Source organism: Nyctereutes procyonoides, unplaced genomic scaffold (genome assembly GCF_905146905.1).
Source record: "Nyctereutes procyonoides isolate TBG_1078 unplaced genomic scaffold, NYPRO_anot_genome, whole genome shotgun sequence".
In the NCBI taxonomy this organism is placed as follows: domain Eukaryota; kingdom Metazoa; phylum Chordata; class Mammalia; order Carnivora; family Canidae; genus Nyctereutes; species Nyctereutes procyonoides.
Window position 1 is genome coordinate 8,135,660 of NW_026575146.1, and position 24,862 is coordinate 8,160,521.

At 41.4% G+C, this 24,862-nt stretch overlaps 1 protein-coding gene across 5 annotated transcripts in view; it reads left to right on the forward strand.

Moving 5' to 3' along the window:
* Window positions 1–20,372, forward strand: part of CCDC170 (coiled-coil domain containing 170) — a 98,762-nt gene extending 78,390 nt beyond the window's left edge. For 2 of the 5 annotated variants that reach the window (XM_055311553.1, XM_055311554.1), the window contains exons 10-12: window positions 1,714–1,956; window positions 15,820–16,056; window positions 18,345–20,372. In XM_055311553.1, coding sequence (XP_055167528.1) covers window positions 1,714–1,956; window positions 15,820–16,056; window positions 18,345–18,545 — 681 coding nt within the window. In that variant the 3' untranslated portion in view covers window positions 18,546–20,372. Of the gene's footprint in view, window positions 1–1,713; window positions 1,957–15,819; window positions 16,057–17,260; window positions 17,664–18,344 lie in introns of those variants that run through there. The other 3 variants (XM_055311556.1, XM_055311555.1, XM_055311557.1) reach the window with 3 other exon arrangements.
* Window positions 20,373–24,862: the final 4,490 nt, after the last annotated feature.

Consider the following 24,862-nt stretch of genomic DNA (forward strand, 5'->3'; position numbering starts at 1 on the left):
TAATTATTGGCATTGGTGAAAGAAAGAGCAAAACACAGATGTGTTCTTATAATAGTTCTTAGGAGAAAATTCTATGGTGGAATTATAGTGTACAGGCTGTGTAATGAGTCACATCTGGGACCCCAGTTTGGTTCCACCAAGCTGTGTGACTTTGGGCAAATTATATACCTCTCTGTCTCCTCATATTTAAGATAGTGATAATGTCTTCCTTGTGAGGTTGTTCGTTTTTAATAAAATACATTTTTAAACTCTTGGCTTATAGGTTGTACTATATTCACATTTGACCTACTCTCCATTTATTAGATTTTTAAGAATATTTTATAAAAGAAAGTAGATAACCCCATTACCACCAGAGACATTGAATTGAGCTACAGTTCTTTCAGTTCTCAGATCACTGATTTCTTCCTTGATATCCAACACTGTTCTTTAAGTATTATATAATTATTAAAATTACCAGTGTACAGAACTTACCAGTACAATTTTGTAGGCGAGTGGAATTTGACGCGAAGAAGCTCAAGGAAGGGAACTTGGTTAGAGAAACATGAAAAGGGCTTTGTTGAAGATGGATCTGGGTATAGACCATGCTGTCGTGGTTAGACAAGATCTATAAGCCTGTGTTTCAGTCTGCCCTGCACATCTCTGAACACTTTACAAGTGTGCAGAGTATATAATTAGGGAAAATGCGACAGTCTTATGCTCTAACATTCTAGATTCCAAAGCTTGATGTTTGCAACAGATGAAAGAGGTTTCTGCATTTAATATTCTACTCACTAATTGTGATATTTGAAGCCTAAGAGGGTTTTTTCCACCCTTAGAGTCCATAATCTTTTTCTAAAAACCACTATAATTTCCTTCATCAAGTTTGAGTGTGAATGGTAAGTGCTGTTTGAAAAACTTATTCTCTGCTTGGTTTGTGGATGATACAGGCCAGGCATATAATAAACACCAATTAAAACCTTATTGAAGTCCCTTCTATTTCAGAGTTTTTAAACATGAAACAAAGCTTTCTTTAAATTCTCCCTGGTATTATTTACTTTACAGATATATCAACTCTCATGTTTGGTGTCACTCGGTCTGGACCTAAGGGATTGAAATTAGTCTAGGTTTTTGGTATTAACCTGCACTCTCTCTTCTTTTAAAAAGACTAGTGTGAGTGTAGTTGCCATGGGGTGGTGGAGAGGATTTTGTCTCTCTACCCTATTCTGGTCTTTAGTAGTTTTAAAAGTAATTTTACATGTCTGTTATGATGTACGTAGTGTTGGAAGGAATCACATGTTGAAAGCTTACTTTTTTGTGCATTCTGTGGCTCTTTTGTCTCATCCTTTCCAGCTACAAAATTAATTCTTGGAAAAATAAGAATTAAAAATGCAACCAGGAAAAGAAATCTAATAGCCTTTTTTTGATGGTTTACCAATTAGTCTGATTGAAGTGTAGATAAAGATCAACATTATCTGAGTGATTCATTTATATTTACTGTTCAGTTATTATTTTTTTTAAAAAAGATTTTATTTATTTCAGGGAGAGAGAGGGAGAGCGCATGAGCAGGGGGATGGGCAGAGGGAGAGGGAGAAACACACTCCCCACTGAGCAGGGCTTAATCCCAGGACCCCAGGATCATGACCTGAGCTGAAGATAGATGCTTAACTGACTGAGCCACCCAAGTTCCCCTGTTCAATGATTATTTTTTAAAAAACCCTGTTTATATCAAATCAGCTTAGGACTCAGAAAGAAAGACTGGAGAGCAAAGAACTGCATATGAGCCTCCTGCGGCAGAAAATCGCCCAGCTGGAGGGGGAAAAGCAGGTGCGTTCGGCCCTAGCAGTGGAGAGAGATGAAGCCAGTCTCACCCTAAGAAAGTTGCAGAAGAAGGTGGAGAGGCTGCAGAAGGAACTGAGTGTGTGTCGAGAAGCGAACACGGAGCTCAAAGCCAAGCTGGCTGACACCAGTGAGCTTAAGGCAAGTGCTCAGCTTCCTTCCCTTATTGCTTTTTGCAAGTTACTCTTTTAGTTTATGTGAAAGAGCAGCAGTCTTACAACAACCAGAAGAGAAAAAGGGACAAAATCTTCCTCTGATTTTCTAGAGTTGTGGGGGAAATGCAAAAGCTACACAAATCAACAAATTATTATTATTTTTAAGATTTTATTTATTTGAGAGAGAGACAGCACGAGTGGAGGAGAGAGGAGAGGGAGAAGCAGGCTCCCTCCTGAGCAGGGAGTCCAATGTGGGGCTTGATCCCAGGACCCTGAGATCGTGACCTGAGCTGAAGGCAGACGCTCAAAAGACTGAGCCACCAAGGTGCCCACAAATCAGCATATGAGATCAACTGAGTGTCTCTTCCATATTTGAAATGAAGCCATAGTTGCTACGTGAAAAAAAGGGTGATGCAGGTAGAGGGGATGAAGACACTTACTGTGATGAGCACTGAGTAAGCTATGGGAGTGTGGAATCACTGTCTTATCACCTGAAAGGAATATAACACTGCATATTTGCTGTACTGGAATTAAAAGAAAAAGAAAAGAAAAAAAGGGGGTGATATTAAGTACAGAAAATATAAATGTTTCTTCCTAATATGGGTAACTGATATTTGGGATCATGTAGGGAGTTATGTAGGAATTTGCTCAGGAAGAAATGAGCAAATGAGCACACCTCTTCACTGAGAAGTCAGCCAGGTAACAGTGTTTCATGAGCTCCATGCGATGACTTGCACCATGAAGTGAGGCTGGTACCCAGGTCGGGACAGTGTCTTCCTGGATTTGAAGTGTTCAACTCTTTTTTTTATTTTTATTTTTAATTTTTTTTTGAAGGTTCTACTCTTAATCACTATGGATAAGAAAGGCATTAAAACTTAAAAGAATTTTTAGGGGATCCCTGGGTGGCTCAGCGGTTTAGCGCCTGCCTTCGGCCCAGGTCATGATCCTGGAGACCCGGGATCAAGTCCTATGTCAGGCTCCCTGCGTGGAGCCTGCTTCTCCCTCTGCCTGTGTCTCTGCCTCTCTCTCTCTCTATCTCCATCTCTCATGAATAAATAAATAAAATCTTTAAAAAAAAACTTAAAAGAATTTTTAAAAAAGATTTTATTTATTAATTCATGAGAGACACACAGAGAGAGACAGAGACATAGGCAGAGAGAGAAGCAGGCTCCCTGCAGGGAGCCCAATGTGGGACTCGATCCCAGAACCCTGGGATCACGCCCTGAGCCAAAGGCAGATGCTCAACCACTGAACCATCCAGGTGTCCCGAAAACTTAAAAGAATTTAATCAAAATCTTGAAATGTCCTGTATGCGTGCCACTGGAAAGAATGTGTTACTTCATATGCACATATCCTTTCTGGCTGATGTGCGTGTTGTGAGTACAGATGCGAAAAATGTCCTGGTTCTTCGCAGATGAGTGCTCTGTACTGGACTTTTGGAATGTTTCTGAATCAGGAAACAGACTAGTAGGGAAAGGGAATCTGTTTTTTTTTTTTTTTAAGATTTTATTTATTTATTCACAAGAGACACAGAGGCAGAGACACAGGCAGAGGGAGAAGCAGGCTCCACGCAGGGAGCCTGATGTGGGACTCGATCCCAGGTCTCCAGGATCACACCCTGGGCTGAAGGAGGTGCTAAACCACTGAGCCACCAGGGCTGCCCGGGAATCTGGTATTAAGTTAGCACTTAAATATGTGTGGTGGGGACATTATTTTAGGAAATATTTCCTTTTGTATTTTTTCTCCTGAATCATTAGCTCTTTTCCTCTGAAACCGTTCTAAGTTGAGGCTTATTTCCCTAGAGAAAAAAGGGCAGACATAGGCCATGGGAGGGAACAGAATTAAAAATAAGGAAAGCAAGAAGCAAGGAAAAGCAAGCATCTGATGGGGTGCAAAAGCTGGTGAGCAAATATCAGGGTAAATGTCTTCCACACCCTCTCACACCTTGAGACTGATCTTTGCAGTGGGGGTGGGGGAGGGTGGCGGTGTGCTGGGGAGTCAGCAAGCCACCCCTCCCAGCAAGGTCTGGAAGGGGCTGCAGGAGGTGTTGAGGCAGCATCTGTGTTGTAAAGCCAGGTTTTCAAATGTCCTATGGTGGATACAGAGTGTTTCTAGGTGGTGCATGATGGGGCATAATATAATGTTCCGTCCTTAAATGATAAATGGGTTTCCTTTAATTTTTTTCTTCTAATTCTTCCATTGTCAAGGAGAAAATGTTAATTAGAAGTTATTGTGTCTTTACTATTACTATTGCTGTACCACTGGCCTTGGGCCTAGGAAGAATCTGTTCTCTTCATTGGCTTCCTCGTGGTGAAGGAAAGATAAGAACAGTTCCCATAATTGGTGTTAAATATGCAGGTAGCAAAACACAGACTAGAAGCATAAACAAAGTGAACTTAGATTTGAAAACAGGGAAGTAAATTCAGCCATAAAGGAAGGGACATGTTTCACTGTAAGCATATATCTGTGGAATAGTTCAAATTCTTCAAAGAAATCTGTGACAGGAAGAAAGGGCAAATAGCACTGGGGATTTTTATACACTGAGCTGCAGAACTCCACAAAGCCCAAGGAGAAGGGAGTGACATGGAACAATCTGAGTGATTGCTAAGGATAACTAAGCAGTGGTGGGGGGGGCACTAGCACTTCCCAGAGGAAGGGCCTGAGTGAGGATTTCCTAATAAGACTACACTGTGGGGCACCTGGGTGGCTCAGTGGTTGAGCATCTTTTGGCTCAGGTCCTAATCCCGGGGTCATGGGATTGAGTCCCCCATCAGGCTCTTCTGCAGGGAGCCTGCTTCTCTCTCTGCCTATGTCTCTACCTCTCTCTGTGTGTCTCATGAATAAGTAAATACAATCTTAAAAAAAAAAAAAATGACCACACTGTGTTTCTGAAACAAGGTGCAGTGGTTCTGGAAGGTACAGTATGAGCTGCCTGGTTTCTTATCCCAAGCTCCCTCCACCCTATAGCTAGGGACATCTGGTCCCTACCAACAAATTTTTCCCTTCTCATATACTGTGGTTTTCTGTCCTCAGGAGAAATTAAGAAGCTTAATTGAAAAAGTCAGGGTTGACTCAACCTCACTGTGTATTTTACTGCTAACCTTGGTTGTGAAATCTGCATCGCTTCCGTGGCTGAGCATCTATTCTCCATAATTGGGTGGCTGTTGTGTTCTTTCTACTCCGCCCATCCCCTTATAATCACAGAGAACCTTGTTTCCCTTGGTAGGAGAGCCCTGCCTTGCTTTTTGCCAGTTGCTAAGAATGGAGATTCCGTCTCTGGATGAAGTGGGTTGGGCCCAAGAAGGGCTGTCAGGACTCCGTGACATTACCTTGCAGGTTCCAGCTCATTTTCTGCATGTTTCTAGATACTGGAAAGCTAAAATAGAATCATATGGTGAATGAAGATACTATAAAAGCTGGTACAAACATTAGTTGCCATTATAGCTAATTTTATCACTGCCGAGGGTGGCAGTTGTACTGTTGGAGGAGCCCTTAGAATTGCCACAGTTGAGGATCCTGAGTAAGATTGGCCTGTGTGGAGTGTAGCAGCCCACACAGTTCAGCCACTAAGGAGGTAATGACAGAACAAAAGATTCCCCCTAGGTAACACCCAGGAACCAGGCCCAGCATCTGCTGGGGGAGAATGGATAAAGAGTGGTTTTAGAAGTGGGGCAGCTCTTGGTGAATGGCAGTGTGGGGGGGTCCATTGGGGGTGTAGGTCTGAGGAGGGGGTCTTCTAGGCTAAGTGTATTGAGAGTAGTGCTGGGAACCCTTAGTCAAGACAGCCCCATAAACTGGAAGTGGTGTTGGGGAGAGAGTAGCCCACACTTTCTTCTGTAGCAGAAGAAGGGAAACAGCTAGTGGGAATTGAGCCCTGTATCTCTCGAATATGTTCCTGTTTGGTCCCAACAACATCTGCTGCACATCTGTATCATATTTTCCCTGGATTACTGTAATTATGTACAAGTGGTCTTTCCACTTAACCTTTCACAAGCAAACTTGATTCTTGTAAGTAAATTTTGCTCTTTGGGTGATGTGATTACACAACATGTAGTTCTATTGACAGTGTCAGGCTTAACAATTTCTTATGCCAGTGTTAGTGGTGTAAAGCAACGTTTTCAAGTGTGGGGCACATAGCTCTTGTGGCATATAAAATGCTTCTAGGTGGTGCATTATAGAGTTCAGTCATGAGGTGAAAAATGGATTCCCTTTCATTTTTCTTCCAATTCTTTCACAATGAAGGAGAAAAATCGTAGAGGTTACTATGTTTTTATGCCCCTTGAACATTTACTAGTCTATTTTTTAAATAAAGAATAAGCCTTTAAGCTCAGTGCTGGGAACAAGCAATAGTACCTGGTAATACTGTTTTATTTTTATTATACAGTGGTTTCTTCTTCTCTCTCTTTTTAAAAGATTTTATTTATTTAGAGAGACACACAGAGAGAGGCAGAGACATAGGCAGAGGGAGAAGCAGGCCCCTGTGGGGCGCCTGATGTGGGACTCGATCCCAGGACCCCGAACCTGAGCCAAAGGCAGATGCTCAACCACGGAGCCACCCAGGCACCCATTTTTCTTTGTATTAAAACATTTTAATCCCAGAATAATTAACATATAGTTACATTAGTTTCAGGTGTACAATATAGTGATCAGCTATTCCATACATTACTCAGTGCTCCCCATGGTATGTTGTATAGTATTTCCTTTTTTGTTATCTTCCAGTTGTGGAAAATTCTATGGAAATCATACAGAATTCCTTTTACTAGAAATAAATTTGAGTAAGTTCAAAAGGTGGTTGAGTTAAAAAATTATCATCATAGGTGGTATGTGGATATGGGAAGAATTGTGAGTGTGGAATGGGAGTAACAGAACTACAGACAAATAGATGGGAGAAGGGAATGATACCAGTGATAACCAGATGCAGTAAGCAGGTGAACAGAAGCTCTGGCCAGTTGCTGCTGATACCAGGATGATATCCAGAGTCAGGGAGTGGTGGAAGAAGCAGCTGGGCAGCACATAGGGGCCAGATCACACAGGGCCTCATGTGTTTCCTAAGATGCTTGGACTTGTCCTCTGGTTCCTGAAAGCCATTGCAGACTTTTAGGCATGAGAGTTAAATCATTGGGGAAGAGACTATGAAAAAGGAAACAGAGACATGGGAGAGCAGGGGGTCTCCAGAATGAGGCTGTGACCAACAGCATCATGTGCAGCAGTAAGGTAGAGGTTGAACAACTATCCACTATACTTGGCGCTGGGACACCTATGGCTCAAGCACCTGTAGTGTAGATAGTTGGGATTGTGGGTGAGGGCATTGAGAATAGACCAAATTCCAGTATGCTGAAGGATGAAGGAGAAATAGAAACAAAAGTCAGTGGCCTGCTCTTCTGGGATACTTGGATGAAAAGGGGAAGAGTCGGGAAAATAAAGTTGGCTTGTTTGTTTATTTGCTTTATGTTGCATAAAGAGATCCACACGTTTTTATAGCTAAGATTATGGGAATGGTGTAGGAGAGGTGTGATTTGACTGAGTCAGGAATTATTCAGGCCTTTGCCAAATAGGATGCTAAGTCTGCCTTCCACTAGAGAATAGAGATCTCTCTAACTTACTAACATGGTGAATGCTGACTTCATGAATTTGTCAGAGATCTTAGCTACAAATGACTTTTTATTTTTTTTGTTTGAGACATATATTAGTGTTCAGGACAGACTAATAATATCAACTATTTATCTTTGTATGTTGTCTGTGCTTGTCCTTGTATTGACTTTATTATTCATAAGGTAACATTTCTGAATGTTAGCAAAGATGGCTTTTCTGTATAATTTTCTACGGGTGCCATAACCAGTGATCACAAATTGTGTGGCTTAATACAATAGAAACTTTTTCTTCCGTAATTTTGGAGGCCAGGAATATGACATCGAGGTGTTGGCAGGGTTGATTCCTTCTGGGGAGGCTGAGGGCCCATCTGCTCCATCCTCTCTCTGGACTTCTGCTTGCTGCTTTCAGTCCTCAGCTTGCACCTGCAGGATTCCTCTCTGCTGCCACCCGTAGATGACCATCCACTTGTGTGTCCCTCCTTCTCTGTCTCTTATAAGGACATCCATCATTGGTTTTACGGGCCACCCTATTCCAAGATAATCTCATCGTGAGATCCTTGCCTTAATGATACCCCCAAAGGCCCTTATTCAAAATAAGGTCACATTCTGAGGTTCTGGATGGATATATATTTATTATTTGGGAGAAAGGAGACACACACTTCAGCTCACTACACTTATTAAGTTAAGAATTAATTTCACCAAAGTCAATTGGAGAAAGACAATTGCATGGTTTCACTCATATGTGGAATATAAGAAATAGTGAAAGGGACTATAAGGGAAGGAGGGGAAACTGAATGGGGAAAAATCAGGAAAACAAACCATGAGAGACTCTTAACTATGGGAAACAAACTGAAGGCTGCTGGAAGGGAAGTGGTGAGGGGATGGAGTAACTGGGTGGTGGGCATTAAGGAAGGCATGGATGTGATGAACACTGAGTGTTACACTATATGTTGGCAAATTTAACTTAAATTAAAAAATTTCATATTCCAAAAAAAATGAATTTCACCACTTATGGAGGTTGATATAAAAGATAATAATTTTTTTTTAAACATTTTTTTTCTTTATTTATGATAGTCACACAGAGAGAGAGGGGCAAGGCAGAGACACAGGCAGAGGGAGAAGCGGGCTCCATGCACTGGGAGCCCGACGTGGGATTCGAGCCCGGGTTTCCAGGATCGCGCCCTGGGCCAAAGGCAGGCGCCAAACCGCTGCGCCACCCAGGGATCCCAAAAGATAATAATTTGAACTACATTTCTGTGCCTTTAAAAAAGTCAAGATATAACTTACTTGCCATAGAATTTGCCATTTTAAAATGTATAATTCACTTTAAAAAATATTCTATTTATTTGAGAAAGAGCGTGGGAGGGAGGAGCAGAGGGAGAGGGAGAGAAGCAGGAAGTAGGATCCCCTCTGAGCAGAGAGCAGGATGCAGGACTCTATCCCGAGACCCCGGGGTCATTATCTGAGCTGAAGGCAGACACTTAACTGACTGAGGTGCCCCACTCAGGTGCCCCACAATTCACTGGTTTTTAATACATTGATGGGGTTGTACAGACATCACCACTTCCTAACACTAGAACATTTCTACTCTGCCCCCACCTCCCCCTCAAAATCTCATATCTGTAGCAGTTACTTCCTATTTTCCCCTTCCCCAACCTCTGAAAACCACTAATTTATTTTCTGTCTCTATAGATTTACGTATTCTGGGCATTTCCTATAAATGTTTTGTACAACATGTGGCCTTTTGCCTCTGGCCTCATTCACTTAGTTTGCTTTCAGTGATCATCCACATTGGGCACATGTCAGGACTTCATTCCTATATTAGAGCTCTCCAGAGATACGGAACTAATAGGAGATGTCTGTCTCTCCCCACCCTGTCTGTTACATACAAACAGAATTAATAGGATATGTAGGAACTAATAGGGTTTTTCTCTATATACTTATTTATATCTTCTATCTATCTCTGATATATATATGAAACATGTATTTCATCCAAACATTCCAGAGGAGCAGGCTTAATATATATATATATATATATATATATATATATATATATATATATTTCACATATATTATATCAGAGAGAAAGGGAGGGAAGAAGTAGAGGAGGGCGATAGTGAAGGCGACAGGGATTAGTTGATTTTCAGAAATTGGCTCACATTATAATGAAATTTGTTAAGTTCAAAATCTATAGAATAGACGGGCAGGAAGAGCTGATGTTGCCATTCAAGTCTAAAGATTGGATTCTTGTAGAATTCATTCTTGCTCTGGGCGCGTCACTTTTGTTCTATTCAGGCTTTCAATTGACTGGATGAAGCCCACCCACACGATGGAAGGGAAATCTGCTTTACTGAAAGTCCACTAATTTAAATGTTCATCTCTCTCCTGGATACCCTCACAGAAATATCCAAGTTTCACCAAATATCTGGGCTCTGTGGCCCAGCCCAGGTGACATGTAATGTTAGCCATCACAGTTCCTTTTTATGCTCAATAATATTCCATTGTTTGGATATACCATACATCATTTATGCATTCAGCATCTGATGGACATGATTGTTTCCATTTTTTGGCTATTATGAGCAAGGCTGTTAGGAACATTTGTATGGAGTTTTTGTGTGCATTTCTCTGTTGCAAAACTGTGCTTGAAGACCTTGACTTCTAGGTCATCCCAGTCTTCCTTTTTAAGACTCATGCAGTACATTTCTCCCTGAATTCTCAACCAGGAAAATGTGGACCTTTCCAGATAAACTATTAAATTTTAAGTTGGCAGGCAAACATGATGATTGTAGAAAATCTCTTTTGGAAAGAAAAATATTCTTTCATGGATTGCCCTTTCTGTGTTGAGTCAAAATAATTTTATTATAGTATTGCTTTCATATATACAAATTTAATAGCATATAAAAATTTCTTAAGCTTGGGCAGTCCGGGTGGCTCAGCAGTTTAATGCCACCTTCAGCCCAGGGCCTGATCCTGGAGACCTGGGATTGAGTCCCACGTTGGGCTCCCTGCATGGAGTCTGCTTCTCCCTCTGTCCATCAGTCTGTCTGTCTGTCTCTCTCTCTATCTCTCATGAATAAATAAATAAATCTTTTAAAAAATTTCTTAATCTTGCTACATTTTTTAAAAGTGGTCAGCAGATTTCCCCCCCACCATTTTAGAGATTTTATTTATTTTAGAAAGAGAGAGCACACAAGTTGGGCAGGGGGAAGAAAGGGGAAAGAATCTCAAGCAGACTTCCTGCTGAACATGGAGTGTGATATGGGGATCCATCCCATGATCCCGAGACCACGACCCGAGCCCAAACCCAGAGCTATAGGCCCAACTGACTGAGCCACATAAATGCTCCAATCTTGCTAATTTTTTACCATTACAAAATTCAAACCAATTTGGAAAACAAAATGAAGTGTAAAAATCAAATTAAAAATATTAATGCTATTGATTCAATATGCTAGATTATGTTATTTCACTACAGTCACCATTAAGAATGTGTGGTATCAATTGCTTGTGGTACAGGTTCTTTTGAGTTTGGCATGCCTGTGGTTTGTATTGTCTAAGGACAGAGCATTTTTTCTACTCTGTGCTTTAATGGAATGCTGCAGATACTTTGTTTGTATATGTACCGTGACATAGTTTGGCCTTCACTTGGCATGAATACATTATTTATGTATTAACTCCACCTTTGCTCTTCTCATTAATCTAGAATAATTAAAGTAGTACTACTAATTGGCACAAACAGATTTTTGCACAAATGCAAATACAGACACTGAAATCATATGATAGAACTCCAGAGGATCCAGAAAATGCTTTGTGTGACTCATATAACACTAGTTGCCCCTTAGCCTGCATTGGTTATGATTTGTTTCCACTAAAATTATTTAAACATCTCATAATAACAGTGGCTTAGGCAGAGGAGATATTTATTACTTTCTCACCGAAAAGAAGACCTGCCATGCTTAGCAGGATGGCTCTATGGTCATCAGCAACCCTGGCTTGTTCTTTCTCCTTCACTGTCCTAGTGATAGCTTTCATCCTCAATTCTTCTTCTTCTTCTTCTTCTTCTTCTTCTTCTTCTTCTTCTTCTTCTTCTTCTTCTTCTTCTTTTGAAAGATTTTATTTATTCATGAGAGACAGAGAGAGAGAAGGAGGCAGAGGCAGGGAGAGGTAGGCTCCCTGTGGAGCTGGGAGCCTAATGCAGGACCCTGGGATCAGGACCTGAGCCGAAGGCAGATGCTTAACAGACTGAGTCCCCAGGTGCCTGCTCAATGCTGCTTCTTAACACAAGCTTGCTGCTGGGGCTCTGGCCTCATCCCAGCCACCAGCACGGAGGAGAGGTGGGAGGACATGCTGTAGGCCACTTTCCAGGAACAGTACAATGCTTTGTATCCCACTAGCCAGACCTTCGTCTCTGGGCCTCACTGAGATGAAATCAGGCTGAGAAATGGATCTATCCTGGGCAGTAAGAACAAAAGAATAGATACTTGGTGGCGAGGTGTCAGCTTCAGTCTGTATCACATGGCCTGATTTTAGTAGGGAGCTGTGCCCCCAAATCAGTAGCCAGACAACCAGAAACTAGTGGAAAGTCATTGTTATCTTCCCTGTAGTATCCCAAGGAAACACTGAAAGGGAATAACATCCTTTAGCCAACAGCAAAGGTCTCTTCCCCTTGCTACCTCTCTTGATAATCTCCCACGCAAGACAGCTGCTCCCCATGCTCCTTCTCTGCTCTAGAACTTCTCCAGCCCAGTCAGTGCAGCCTTTCTTTATATGCATTTTTTGTAATCTACCATCTTGGACCTGGACTTGCTTTGAGCTCTCCCTACCAAGCAGAACCCTACAGTAAGAACGTTGGGCTGTAGAATGGTATGGGAGTGTGCTTAGGCTGCAAAGTCAAACACCTTCCTTTGTGGTCTGCCTCAGTTTCCTTCTGGTAAAATCTTCATGGTTCTCTTTAGTAGGGACACCGCATGTATTTGGGCCTAGGGGAGAGTCTCCCACTTGGTGGTCCCACTGTCTTCAGGGAGCCTGTGGACATTGCCTCACTCCTGCAGGGTTGCATTTTCAAACCCTCCAGCTAGAGGCTTCAGATCCTCTGGGGGATTCAGCACACTACATTTTAAATTCAATCACCACCTCTTTCAGGGCCTTGGGCCCTTTTAACGTGAGAGAAAATTATTCACCAGATTTTGGAATTTTTTTCACTCCAGGAGGCTGACACCACATATGGTGTTTACTGGAAGTTAAGCACGCTTGGAGCCTTCTCCATCTCTGCTGGGGGGTCTGGGTGGCACATTGGTCTTCTTTATGACCAGTTCTGGCCCCCCCTAGAAGAACATTAGGGGCACAGGCTCTTGTTGAACTCTGGGCTGGATCTGGGAAGCTCCTTAGCCACGCCCCACTTCCAGGAATCTTGTTTGTTGGATTTGATTTAGGAATCCGAGGTCTCTATCATCCCCGGGCTTTCAGTTCTGTTCTGGTGGCTTGGCTCAGAGCTCTATTACTTGCCTTTGCTCACTGATGACAAGTATTGAGGCAGCCCTTAAGATTGTGATAAAGTCTCATATTTTTCAGACATTCTTGGCTATGGATTCTTCTCATTAGGACCTGATTTATGGACTTCTAGCTCTCCAAGCTGTGTTCCATCACTTTTGGTAGATAGCCCACTGTAAATGTTTTTCCAATCTGAGCAGAAAGGCTGAACATATCTGTTAATACAAGGTTTTGAATTCAATATTCCATTCCCAGCAACTTCCCACTTGGCCACATATTTTCTTTGCAACAGTGTGATAGTTTGCACACGAAGGGAAGCTCCTTATTTTAAAGTGAGATAACTTTGTTTTAAAATTGATAAAGATTTCATTCAAGTAATGTCCCTCAATTTGTAAAATGTTTGATAATCTACAGACTATATTATTTAGAACAGTTGCTTATGTAATTTATAAATAAACATACATGTATATTCAAAATCTTTACTGGCAGGATTCACGTTGTATTGGTCATGCATGGGACAGTTCCCTTTCTTGATTTTTTATTTTGAAAAATTTCACATCTATAGAACAGTGGCACGAAGGAGAGAATTCTCCGATGTGACCCCTATACATCGTCATACCCAGGAAGCAATGCTGGGGCAATTGTTTATTATACTGTGTCCATCGTGCTGTTCATTTTCCAGTATGGGTTTTGATAGCTTGGAATCCATGAATGATCTTCAAGGTCAGCTTCATAGACTTGTGCTTAGTGGGTGGCATTAACTTGGCTCAGGTGCTGGGTCTTCTAGTGTCACATCATTGGCTCAAAAACTGAGTCCGTGTTCCTTCCCCCAACTATTGTTGGGATAGTATTGCTGGCAGATTTCTCAAGCTGCAGTGGTGCTTTCCACCTTTCTGGCCGCTGGCAGTTTCCCAAGGATTTCCTCTCTCCTGAATGAAATCAGTTCAGAGCTTTGAACTTGTTCAAAGTATGGTTGCCATTGGCCTCCTGTCTGCTGGAAAAGGAGCTAAATATCTTAAGTTGTGTGTATGATAGTAGATGAAAGCACATTTCCATTATCCAATTTCAAAACATTTTCATCATCCCTGAAAACAACCCAAGTTCCTTCCTGTCTCCCCTCCCTCCAGTCCCTGGCCTTTTCTAGATCTTTCATTTGAATGGAATAATACAAGGAGTGGTCTTTCGTGACTGGCTTTTGCCCCTTAGCAGAAGGTTTTCAAGGTTCATCCATAGTTGGTATCAGTACTTCACTCCTTCTTATTGTTGAGTAATATTCTGTTGCATGGATATTCAACATTTTATTTATCTACTCATTGGTTGATGGATATTGGGTTATTGTTACTTTTTGATGATTGTGAATAGTGCTGCTGTGAACATTTGTGTACAGATTGTGTGTGACAGACATTTTCGATTATCTTGAATATATAAACCTTGAAGTAGAATTGCTGGCTCATGTGTTAACTCTGTGTTTATTTTGAAAACTGGTAAATGGTTTCTCACAGCTGCACCATTTTGCCTTCCTATAAGCAGAACGTGAAGGTTCTGATTTCTCCACACCCACGCCAACACTTGTCACCGTCTATCTTTTTTGACTGTGGCCATAGTGGATGTTAAATGGTAGCCCATTCATTTTTATTTTTAATGGTCAGTGTTAAAAATTTTGTGTCAGATATATAAAACTACTTCCAATTCTTTTTTTTTAATTGTGGTAAAATATCTGTAACATAAAAATTACCATTTAAACCATTTTAAGTGTACAATTTGGTGACAATAAGTATATTCACAGTGTTTGCAACCATCACCACCATCCGTTTTCAGAACTTTTTAATAATCCTAAACTGAAATTCAGTTTCCATTAAATAACTCCTCCTTCCTCCCGTGGGGATGGAATTTTATTCCACGTTTTATCTCTATGAATTAGTCTATCCTAGGTACCTCATATAAATGGAATTATACAATATCTGTCCTTTGGTGTCCGGCTTATTTTACTTATTGTAATGTCCAAGGTTCATCCATGTTGTAGTATTTGTCAGAATTTTGAATTTTGTCAGAATTTCAACTTTTTAATTCAAATTCTTTTTAATTCAAATTCAAATTCTTTTTGTAAACAGATGTGGCAAAAATTTAAATACTAAGCTAATAAAGAAAATGTACCTCATGCTCCAGGATGCTCTTTGTTTTGGCTTTAAGATCCTGGGACAGCTTCCTAGAGAGAGACCCCTCCCCCCTTGTTTGCAGTGGAATGCTATGGCTGCCTCAAGCCTTCCATACTCATTGGTAAACTCAGAAGACCTTCTGAAATATCACTGTTCTAAGTTTTCCTTACATCAGTAATGAAGACTTAACTGAGGGGATTTTAGATGAGCTTCCTTGTCATAGACTACTTGGAGGGGAGATACTTTACTGTTGTAGTGTTTCTATGGCAGGGATGACCCTTTGGTAGGGCCAAAAGTACAAGTTGCTTTTGCCTATGGAGCTCATGAGAGTCTGTATAAGTACCAGCAGACGTTATTTTAATATTTAACCCCAGAATCATTTGTCTCATTGATTTTCCAAATAATGGTCCTCTGACATGTTGATAAACTGTAACTGCCTTAAGACATGTTTGTCCAGTGTGTATGCTTAACAAAGTCTGTTTAACTGGGATGGATTCCATTCTTAATTCATAAAGAAGTTATTAAATGAATCTCATTGACTTCTAGTGTATCCTGTTGATACAATTGTCATAAACAAATATGAAAAAAATTATTAGAATTCCCTTGATTTCTTAGATTAAAACTTTGGAACAGACCAAAGCCATTGAAGATCTAAATAAATCGAGAGACAAACTTGAGAAGATGAAGGAGAAAGCTGAGAAAAAGCTAACGTCTGTCAAGTCAGAACTGGATACCACAGAGCGCGAGGCTCAGGAGGAGAAAGAGAGAGCCAAGAACATGATAGAAGTGGTAACCAGCGAAATGAAGACACTAAAAAAATCTCTGGAAGAAGTAGAAAGGAGAGAAAAGCAGGTGGGTAGAAATCTGGGGGTGAAATCTTGTTTAGGAAAGATAGGACAATTCGAAAGCTAGATAATTATTCATAGGTTTCTTCAAAAACAATTTACAAAGCTTGCTTTATCATTCCAATGTATCTACTTGCCCTCTAGCATCTTTTTAGAATTAAAATAACCATTATGATTTATTCTGCTAAGAAAAGCAATTCACATTTTCATGACACGAATCTTAGGAAACAAAAAGACATTCTCATCAAAGCAGTGGAAAGCCTATGGAGAGCCAGGTTCTGGTAGTGGAGAGGTTTTGATTATGTTCACTGATGACCTCTGAAGTTTGCATCATCCCAGGCTTCAACCTTAGGATGGAAAGCTTATCTCCAGGAGAGATCAGTGGCAGGAAACAGTCCCAACTCTGAAACAGTGGCACTGAGACTCAATGGCCAATCTAGCCCAGATGTAAGCCATAAAACAGTACTCGCTGGCTGGTTGCAAGGAGGAGAGTTTTATCTGGTGAGCACATCGGGAGGTCAGTCATAAAGAGACTGTACTGGGCAGCCTGACCCCCGTTGCTTTTGGCTTTTATCTCCCTCTCTTTCTGAAGCTGAAAAGGGCAGGGAGTGGACTCTGATCCTAGGATATTTTTTTCTCTTTGACTGCCTCTGCTTTGGCTCATGTGTCAGGCAAAGTTGAGGAAGGCTAAACTATAAAGTGCGTGTTCTCAGAGGGAAACCTCCCAGGAATTAAGAGCTTTGACTGTATTTGAAAGTGGAGAAAAGTTTGAGGGGAACATTTTCATCAGGGACATTAGGCTGGAGAGAGTATTATGTTCCCTAAATTGGACTCAGCATAGGAAGGAGGTTGGGAAGTGAATGAACACATGGTGAAAATGTTTGGAAGGCAGTTTTCCTGGAGGGGAACATCTGTCGTATTGCATCTTTTCTAAAATGGAAGGTACCCCTAGCAAGAGGTTACCCAGATAGCCCTGACTTACCTGCTTCCGTTTTTGCACAGAATCACAGCAACCAGTATACGAGAATTTGAAGGGGTATGAGGTACATCTTCATCCACTGTCTCCAACCCCCTACCTCTTCATTTTTCCTCTCATGATGGATGGTTGTTATGGGTTGTGAAGGAGGCTGTTTATGTGATGTGATCTGGTCATTATTTAGAAGTCCTTCTGTGTTTATCAGCTAAGACTTTCTTGCCCTTTGTTCTTTTAGTTTAAGAGATTCCATGCATAGGGGTGGCTCAAGTCAGGTAAGTGTCTGACTCTTGCTTATGGCTCTTGCATAATCTCACAGTTGTGAGATCGAGCCCCACACCAGGCTTCACACTCAGCATGGAGTCGGCTTGAGATTCTCTCTGCATCTGTCCCTCTCCTCTCCCTCATGCATGTGCTCTCTTTCTCTAAAATCAATCAGTCAATCAATCAGTCTTAAAAAAAAAAAAGTTCCATGCTTAGTTAAAATTCCACTGCAGGGTAGCCCGAGTGGCTCAGTGGTTCAGTGCCTGCCTTCAACCCAGGGCATGATCCTGGAGACCCAGGATTGAGTCCCAGGTTGGGCTCCCTGCATGGAGCCTGCTTCTCCCTCTGCCTTTGTCTCAGCCTCTCTCTCTCTCTCTGTCTCTCATGAACAAATAAATAAAATCTTAAAAAAAAAATTCCAGGGCAGCCTGGGTGGCTCAGTGGTTTAGAGCTGCCTTCAGCCCAGGATGTGGTCCTGGAGACCTGGGATCGAGTCCCAAGTCAGGCTCCCTGCATGGAATGAAGCCTGCTTCTCCCTCTGCCCGTCTCTCTCTCTCTCTTTCTGTGTCTCTCATGAATGAATAAATTAAGTCTTTAAAAAAATAAATAAAATTCCAGTGGGTAGGTACTTATCACCCATGGACACAACCACACCTTCGTAAAACACTTCTTAATATGCAGAACACATACATAGTCATTGTTTCAGTTGATCCAAATTTTAGAACATCCCTGGGAAGTAGACATATGGTTATTCCCACCTGAAAGTGAGAATATGGAGCATCTCATTCATGGTTGCTTAACTGAGATTCTTGACTTGGTAGCCAATGCTACACTAATTGGCTCATCAGAAAAGAAGTTATGAAATCACTGAAAGTTGGGGATGAAAGCATTTTAGAGGTAATTTAGTAGATGTGCCTTCTTATTTTAAGGTTAAAGATGGTGAGTAATTTACCTACCTCATGCACACCTGGGTTTTCCACAGGTTTTTTTTTTTTAATTGTTTGTTTGTTTGGACTAGCAGTAGTCCTCACCCTTAATGTGTGTGTTTGATACTGCAGCTGGTGGACTTCAGAGAGGTGATTTCCAAGATGCTGGGCTTGAACATGACCAGTCTTGCACTTCCTGACTATGAAATCATCAGATGTCTTGAAAGACTGATCCATTCACATCAGCATTATTTTGTCACCTGTGCCTGCCTCCAAGATGTGCCACCTAGAGGAGAGAGGCACACACAGAGCCACTTAAAACTTCTTCATTAAACACCATCTCTCTTGGGGGAAGTGGAGCTAAGAGATGGGATGCAACTGTTGATTTCACAAATTCCCCAAACCTTTGAAATGTGATCAGTGTGTGAATACCATATACTTTGATGATGGAGTGAGAATCCATCATTTGCAAAAGAAGATCTCAGAGGTTCCAGCTGTAGGTAAATGTTTCACACTAAAAACACCTATTATTTTATTTGCTAGCACTATGGGACCCAGAAGGATTCCAGTAGATTGAATATCTAGATGGGCAGTGGCAGTTGGGAATTAACATTTATGGGATTACTTTTATAAGTTAGGGGCTTTACTACCCAATTTAATTCTCATAATAGCCACATGGAGAAGCTTTAATGTTTCATTTTACAACCTCTCTGGGGCTCAGAAGGTGTTACCTACTCTGAGATCGCAATTGGTGGTGATTGAACCAACAGTCTTACCACATTGGCTCTGAATCAAAGGCTGTGCCTTCTCTGTTATTCCACGCTCCTCTAGCTTCTCCCGAGATCCTGTGATCCTGGTGAAAATTGCCCCCATAAGGGACTGAGGATGTCCGAAAAGTGACTGAGATTCATGATTGCTACCCATATGATTTCTTTAAAAAGCAGTATACCTAATTATTTGGATAAAACATACATAGGTCTGAGGTCCTATAGGAAACTTACCTGTTTTAAATGTTGCTGCCAGATTGCCTTTGGTGGTAATTTTTCATGTTTGAATAGGGTTGGTCTCTGTCCTTTAAGAATGAAACCTTTAATGTGAAACCTTATAAAATGAAGGAATCCTGCACAGGTTTATTCCCCAATATATCACATGTACTGACGGCAAGAGTACTTTTTAAGGATCGGGATTTTATTATGAATTTCCATCGCTTTCTGCATTCTTTTTAAATTTCTATTCCACAAGTATTTTTTTAGGAAACTGTATTCTTAACTTTATTGACAGAAATTTTTATGTTTTGGGGGTGATTGTCTTATTTTTGCCATATGGAATTTTTTTAAGAGTCTCTAAAGAAAGCACTAGGGTCTGATTAAGGGAAAGGGGAAAATAGATTAGACCCAAAATTAAGAGGAAAAGCAAATTCTAGAGGAAAGGAAATGCATTTGACACTTAGAGTTTGAATGACAGATCACACAGAGGGAGAGTGATCAAGGATGTGTTCCCTGGGGGATGGATCATGGTCACCCAGCCTCTTCCTCTTGTGCAAGGACAGTATGAAATAGTATTTATGATAGAATACACATACCTGCACAGCCCTGATTGAGGACATGAGCTAGATTTGCAGCAGGCAGGAGAGGTGGCCTTGTATTTTCCCAGCAGAAGACCTGCAGTCTCTGGAGACCCCTCACATGATCCAGAGATACAGTGGCTGCTGCTCGAAGCCACATTCACCCAGAGTGGAGGAAGCGATTTTACCATGTGGGTCTCTGGAGGCCTGAATTGCTGAATAGCTCTGCTTCATTCCACACCATGGAAAGGTGGAGGTGTTTATAGATGCAGGGATTGTTTTTATACCTTCCCTCTGTTTTCATTTTCCAAATACAATCTTTAATGAACTTCATTTCTTTTCTCCGTAAATTCATCTTCAACACTCTTCAAAGACACTTTTGACAACATCACTTTAAAAATATCAACTGTCAGGATGCCTGGGTGGCTCAACGGTTGAGCATCTGCTTTTGGCTCAGGATGTGATCCCTGAGTCCTGGGATTGAGTCCCACATCGGGCTTCCTGCATGGAACCTGATTCTCCGTCTGCCTGTGTCTCTGCCTCTTTCTCTTTATGTCTCTCATGAATAAATAAATAAAATCTTTAAGAAAAAAACATCAACTGTCATAATTTTTTTTTTCCATTTCTGGCAGAAAGACTACATGGCATAAGAAAGGTAAGTTCTGCCTATGTATATAGGCCATATGCACATTAACTATTTGTCATTTGGACAAATTGAAATCCCTAATAAATCCATCTCCCTCCTTGTTGAAATGCCAGTTGATTATTGGCTTTCTCTCTGTGGCATTCACTCTGGAGTTGGCAGCCCAGCCTCACATTTTTGTGTTAGATTTTGTTCTTCCATAATGTCCATGTATATTTTATGTTGGCCAATAAAATGTGTTAGGCTGATGAGATTTTTCTAAATAGAGCTTTAAAATATTTAACACTAACTCTCCTACCGAATACACTTGAGTGATAATTGCCTTTGAGATTATTATTCTGGTCATTGTCTGAGACATTTAAATGTATGCATAAAAACCTCAATTAGGAAGAAAAAAAGAATTAAGCCTCAGCCATCTAAATTTTCTGTTCTACCTTCTAGTCTTACAGATGAGCAATGAGTGTTTCAAGGTCAAGGTGTGGTGGACTGAAAAGTGGTTAAAGGGTGTCTGTTATTTATATTGTTATAATACTTAGTACTTAGAAGTGGAGTTTATTTTTCACTGGGAAGCATTTCATGGCTATATAACCTTGGATCAGGAAGGCTCTGCCCACTGTATGCACAACTCCATTTAGCTTCTTGTCAGTAAGTGGGGTTTGGACACTTCTTTCTCTCCTATGCAGCCTCCATACTGTTATGCCCGCACATTTGTATGAAAACCATTGCTCATTTGAGGCTCCTGCTGACTGATATATAACTTTCTTCTTGCCCTCATTGTAGTTACCTACTAACATCCTGTCTCTTCTTCCTACTTAAGACATTTCAGGTGGTTCAGAGGTGTCTTCTTCACCCCCACTAAATACTGCCTTCATCTTGGATGACTTTAGTGCCCATAAGGAAAACTCATACAACACTCTGTCTTTAGTTCCTTGGCTTTCTTGACCTTGACCCTCAGACCTTTACCTCATTTTGTTTCAGTTATTTAAACCTTAGATTGCAGTTTTATAGTAATCCAATTTAGACTACCTAAAGCCAGAGAATTGGTGGTGGTGGCGGGGGGGGGGGTGCTCATTGGAAAGATTCAGAGGGTAGACTAGCTTCAGCATGGCTAGATCTAGCACTTTCAAATTGCTATTTGGATTTTTCTTGATTCTACCCATCTTTCATTTCTCCTTGATTGCTTATCTTTGCATGTTGGTCTCACTTTCTCCTTCTGGAGGTAGTTCCTCCATGCTGCCAGGAAAGTTGGTCACAAGTAGCTACATGGTCTTTACAACTCATGAGCTTAGAAAATGGGAGACTGTCCACCTCCAACATTCAGGGAAGGGATGTCAGGAAAGAATAGTGTGGTCATCTTTTCTTAGTCATGTACTCATCCCTGAACTAAGCACTTTAGCCAGGGGATGAACTCACTGGCCTGCATCCCATGCCAACCCCTCTGTAGCAGAGGTGAAGTGGGGTGAGGTTCTGGGGTGATCTGTTCAGCAATGACAGAAGGAAAGCTCCCCAAAGGAAGAGAAGCTGGACAGGCACACAGCACCCATCTATGAAACATGGTCAAATTTAGGATTTTCTAATCACAACTTCTCCACCTCTGGAATCTTCAAATTTCCGTAAAGTCTTATTGCAGACTTCTATCTCTTACTCCCACACAGCTATTCTTTGAGTCTCCTTGATTCTCATATTTTCTCTTTAGTAGCCTTGCCATCTGGGGTCTGTCTAGATACTCTGGTTCCTTTCTTCAATTATTTCTTTTCCCAACACCTTGAACTCCTTGTGCCCTAGCCCCTTTCCCCTCAGATTTCAATTAATCCCAACTAACAATGTTTCTGCTGCTTTTCCCTCCCTGTCAGATGAAGTTGAACGAAATCACAAGTGGGCATGCCAGACTCAAGCCTGTGGTCTCACCTGAGCCCTCTGTACTAACTGGTAATCTTTCACACTTTTCCAGTTAGAGCTCACTGCCATTTTCCAAAATGACTGTTGCAAATCTTCTTCACTTCCTCAAGGCTCTTAATCTGTCTCTTTCTTCACTGTCAGCAGATAATCTCGTCTCCTATTTCACCCACAAAATAGAAGTCATTACAGGAAATATCTTCAATATCAGATCCTAAAATAGCCTGCTGTGTGTGCACACCCATCACTGTCTCCTTCCCCATTCCTGTCTCTGACTCTTCCTTCCACCCAGCTGCTCAAATCCTCAGCAACTTCACCCCCTAGTTGTCCTCCCTCCAAAGTGTTTTCAACCTCATGTTTGTTTATGCCTCCTTGCCCTCTGCATTTAAATGTATTCATTTAAATCAGTCCCTCTACTCGGCAACAACATCTATGTAGGACCATACTTCCCTCTTTTTCTTCAGAGTCAAGGTACTTGAAAGTGGTTTCTGTGGCTGTCTTTCTGGTCAACTGGTTCCTGCCACCATCCATGGCTTTGGTCTTCACTCACCCAGCTCTCACATTTTTTGTTAGCAAACCTCTGTTAGTTTTAATGTGCTTATCTTGGTCTTTCTGTAACATTTGATACAATTGACCATTTCCTTCTTCAACCATTCTTTCTCATTAGCTTCTATGATGCGGCATTTCACTCGTTTATATCCCCCTGCCTCTCTGGGTGCTTAAGTCAAATTATTTTAAGGTTATAAGAAGCAGAAGTGAAATGAAAGTTTAAAGTAAGGAGAAGTATGGATATAAGTGTGGGTGGGAATCTTGACCTCATAGTCAGAACTCAGTGAGGATCAGTTAACATCTCAGAAACCAGAATGTAGTTGACGGTCCAACAACTGCCAAATGCAGGATACAGTGAGGCTCTCATGGCTGGATGCTCTTGCTTGTCCTATACATCCTGGTTTCCTTTGATGCCATGAAGACTCAACTTCCCTCTGTTTCTGCTTCTACTGTTTCAGCTGGTATCTCAGACATCTGGCCTCCAAACCTCTGTGACAACACGTTTATGTTGTTTAAACCACACAGTTTTTGGGATTTTGTTATTGTAGTCCTAAGAACCTATGTCCTTACAAGATTGCTCTAAGGATTAAATAAGGTAGCATTTAAAAGATATCCTGGCACATGGAGAGTACTCACTGCATGTTAGCAAATACATTATTGTCAATACCACTAACTAGTTCCACCTATTCTTGTGGCTTTGATGACCATCTATGCAGTGATGATGCCAACTGTTATCTGTCTAGATCAGATTCCTGTCCTTCTCATCTGTAGGATGGTGTGGAGAGGACACCTGTAAGAATTGAGCAAGATAGACTTGGGTTCAAATATAAAGTCTGCTGAGTAATTTGGGCCAGGTAATTAACCACTTGAAAACCCATGTGCTTCAAGACTAAAATAGGAATAACAAGACTAGTTTTGTCTATGAGTCAATGAGGAATCCATATATATATATATATATATATATATATATATATTTTAACATTTTATTTATTTATTCATGATAGACACACACAGAGAGAGAGAGAGGCAGAGACACAGGCAGAGGGAGAAGCAAGCTCCATGCAGGGAGCCCAACGTGGGACTCGATCCCAGGTCTCCAGGACCAGGCCCTCGGCTGAAGGTGGCACTAAACCACTGAGCCAACTGGGGCTGCCCAAGGAATCCTTATATAAGGATTGAATGAGTCAATGGATATAAGATGAGTAGCTTAGAACATGGATGTTGCAAGTGCCCAGTGAATGTTGTTATATCCTACAGATATCTCAAACTCGACACAGGCAATAGTGAATTTATAATTTCTGCCTCCATCCTCTTCTCACTGATAACTTATTACTCTCCTGGACTCCCTGCCTCAGCCAACAGCCTGGCATCTGCTCAAATGTCCAAGGCAGGGTTAAGGGAGGGAACTCTGACTTGTCCCTCTCCCTCCTCCCATAGCTGATAAATCACAATGCCCTTTCTACTCTACCTCCTGTCTTTTCTCTTATCTGTCTACTCTTTCCTTCCACATTAATACCACAATAGTTTATACCTCATTTTCTCTCCCTCACTCACACCTCTCTGGGCTCTGAGAAGATGCTGTGATTCACCACCCAGGTCCCCCCTGTAGGACCAAAGTGCTCCTTCTTCAGCTTCCCAGAGCTCTTGGCTCTTGACAACCCATGGCTGAGTTCCTTGTAAGGACTTGCTCTTACTGAAAGGAGCTACCTCATCCTGGGTTACAGACTTTTCCCAAAGGCAATTTGTATCTAGTGACTGGTCAATGTGGGGCTACAAAGACCTGGCCTTCTTGCCTCAATTCAGGACCACCCTGGAGGGTCATGTCAGATTCAGAACTACACCTCCCTGCCCATGAGATCAGCCAAGGCCTTTGTGGCACCTGCATCACACTTCAACTGCTTCCTCTGCTTAGTCCTGCTTTCTGACTTTCTTACAGGTTTCATCCTGAGCATGCAATTCCACAAACCCCCTGCCTCCATATTCCCATCTCAGGATCTT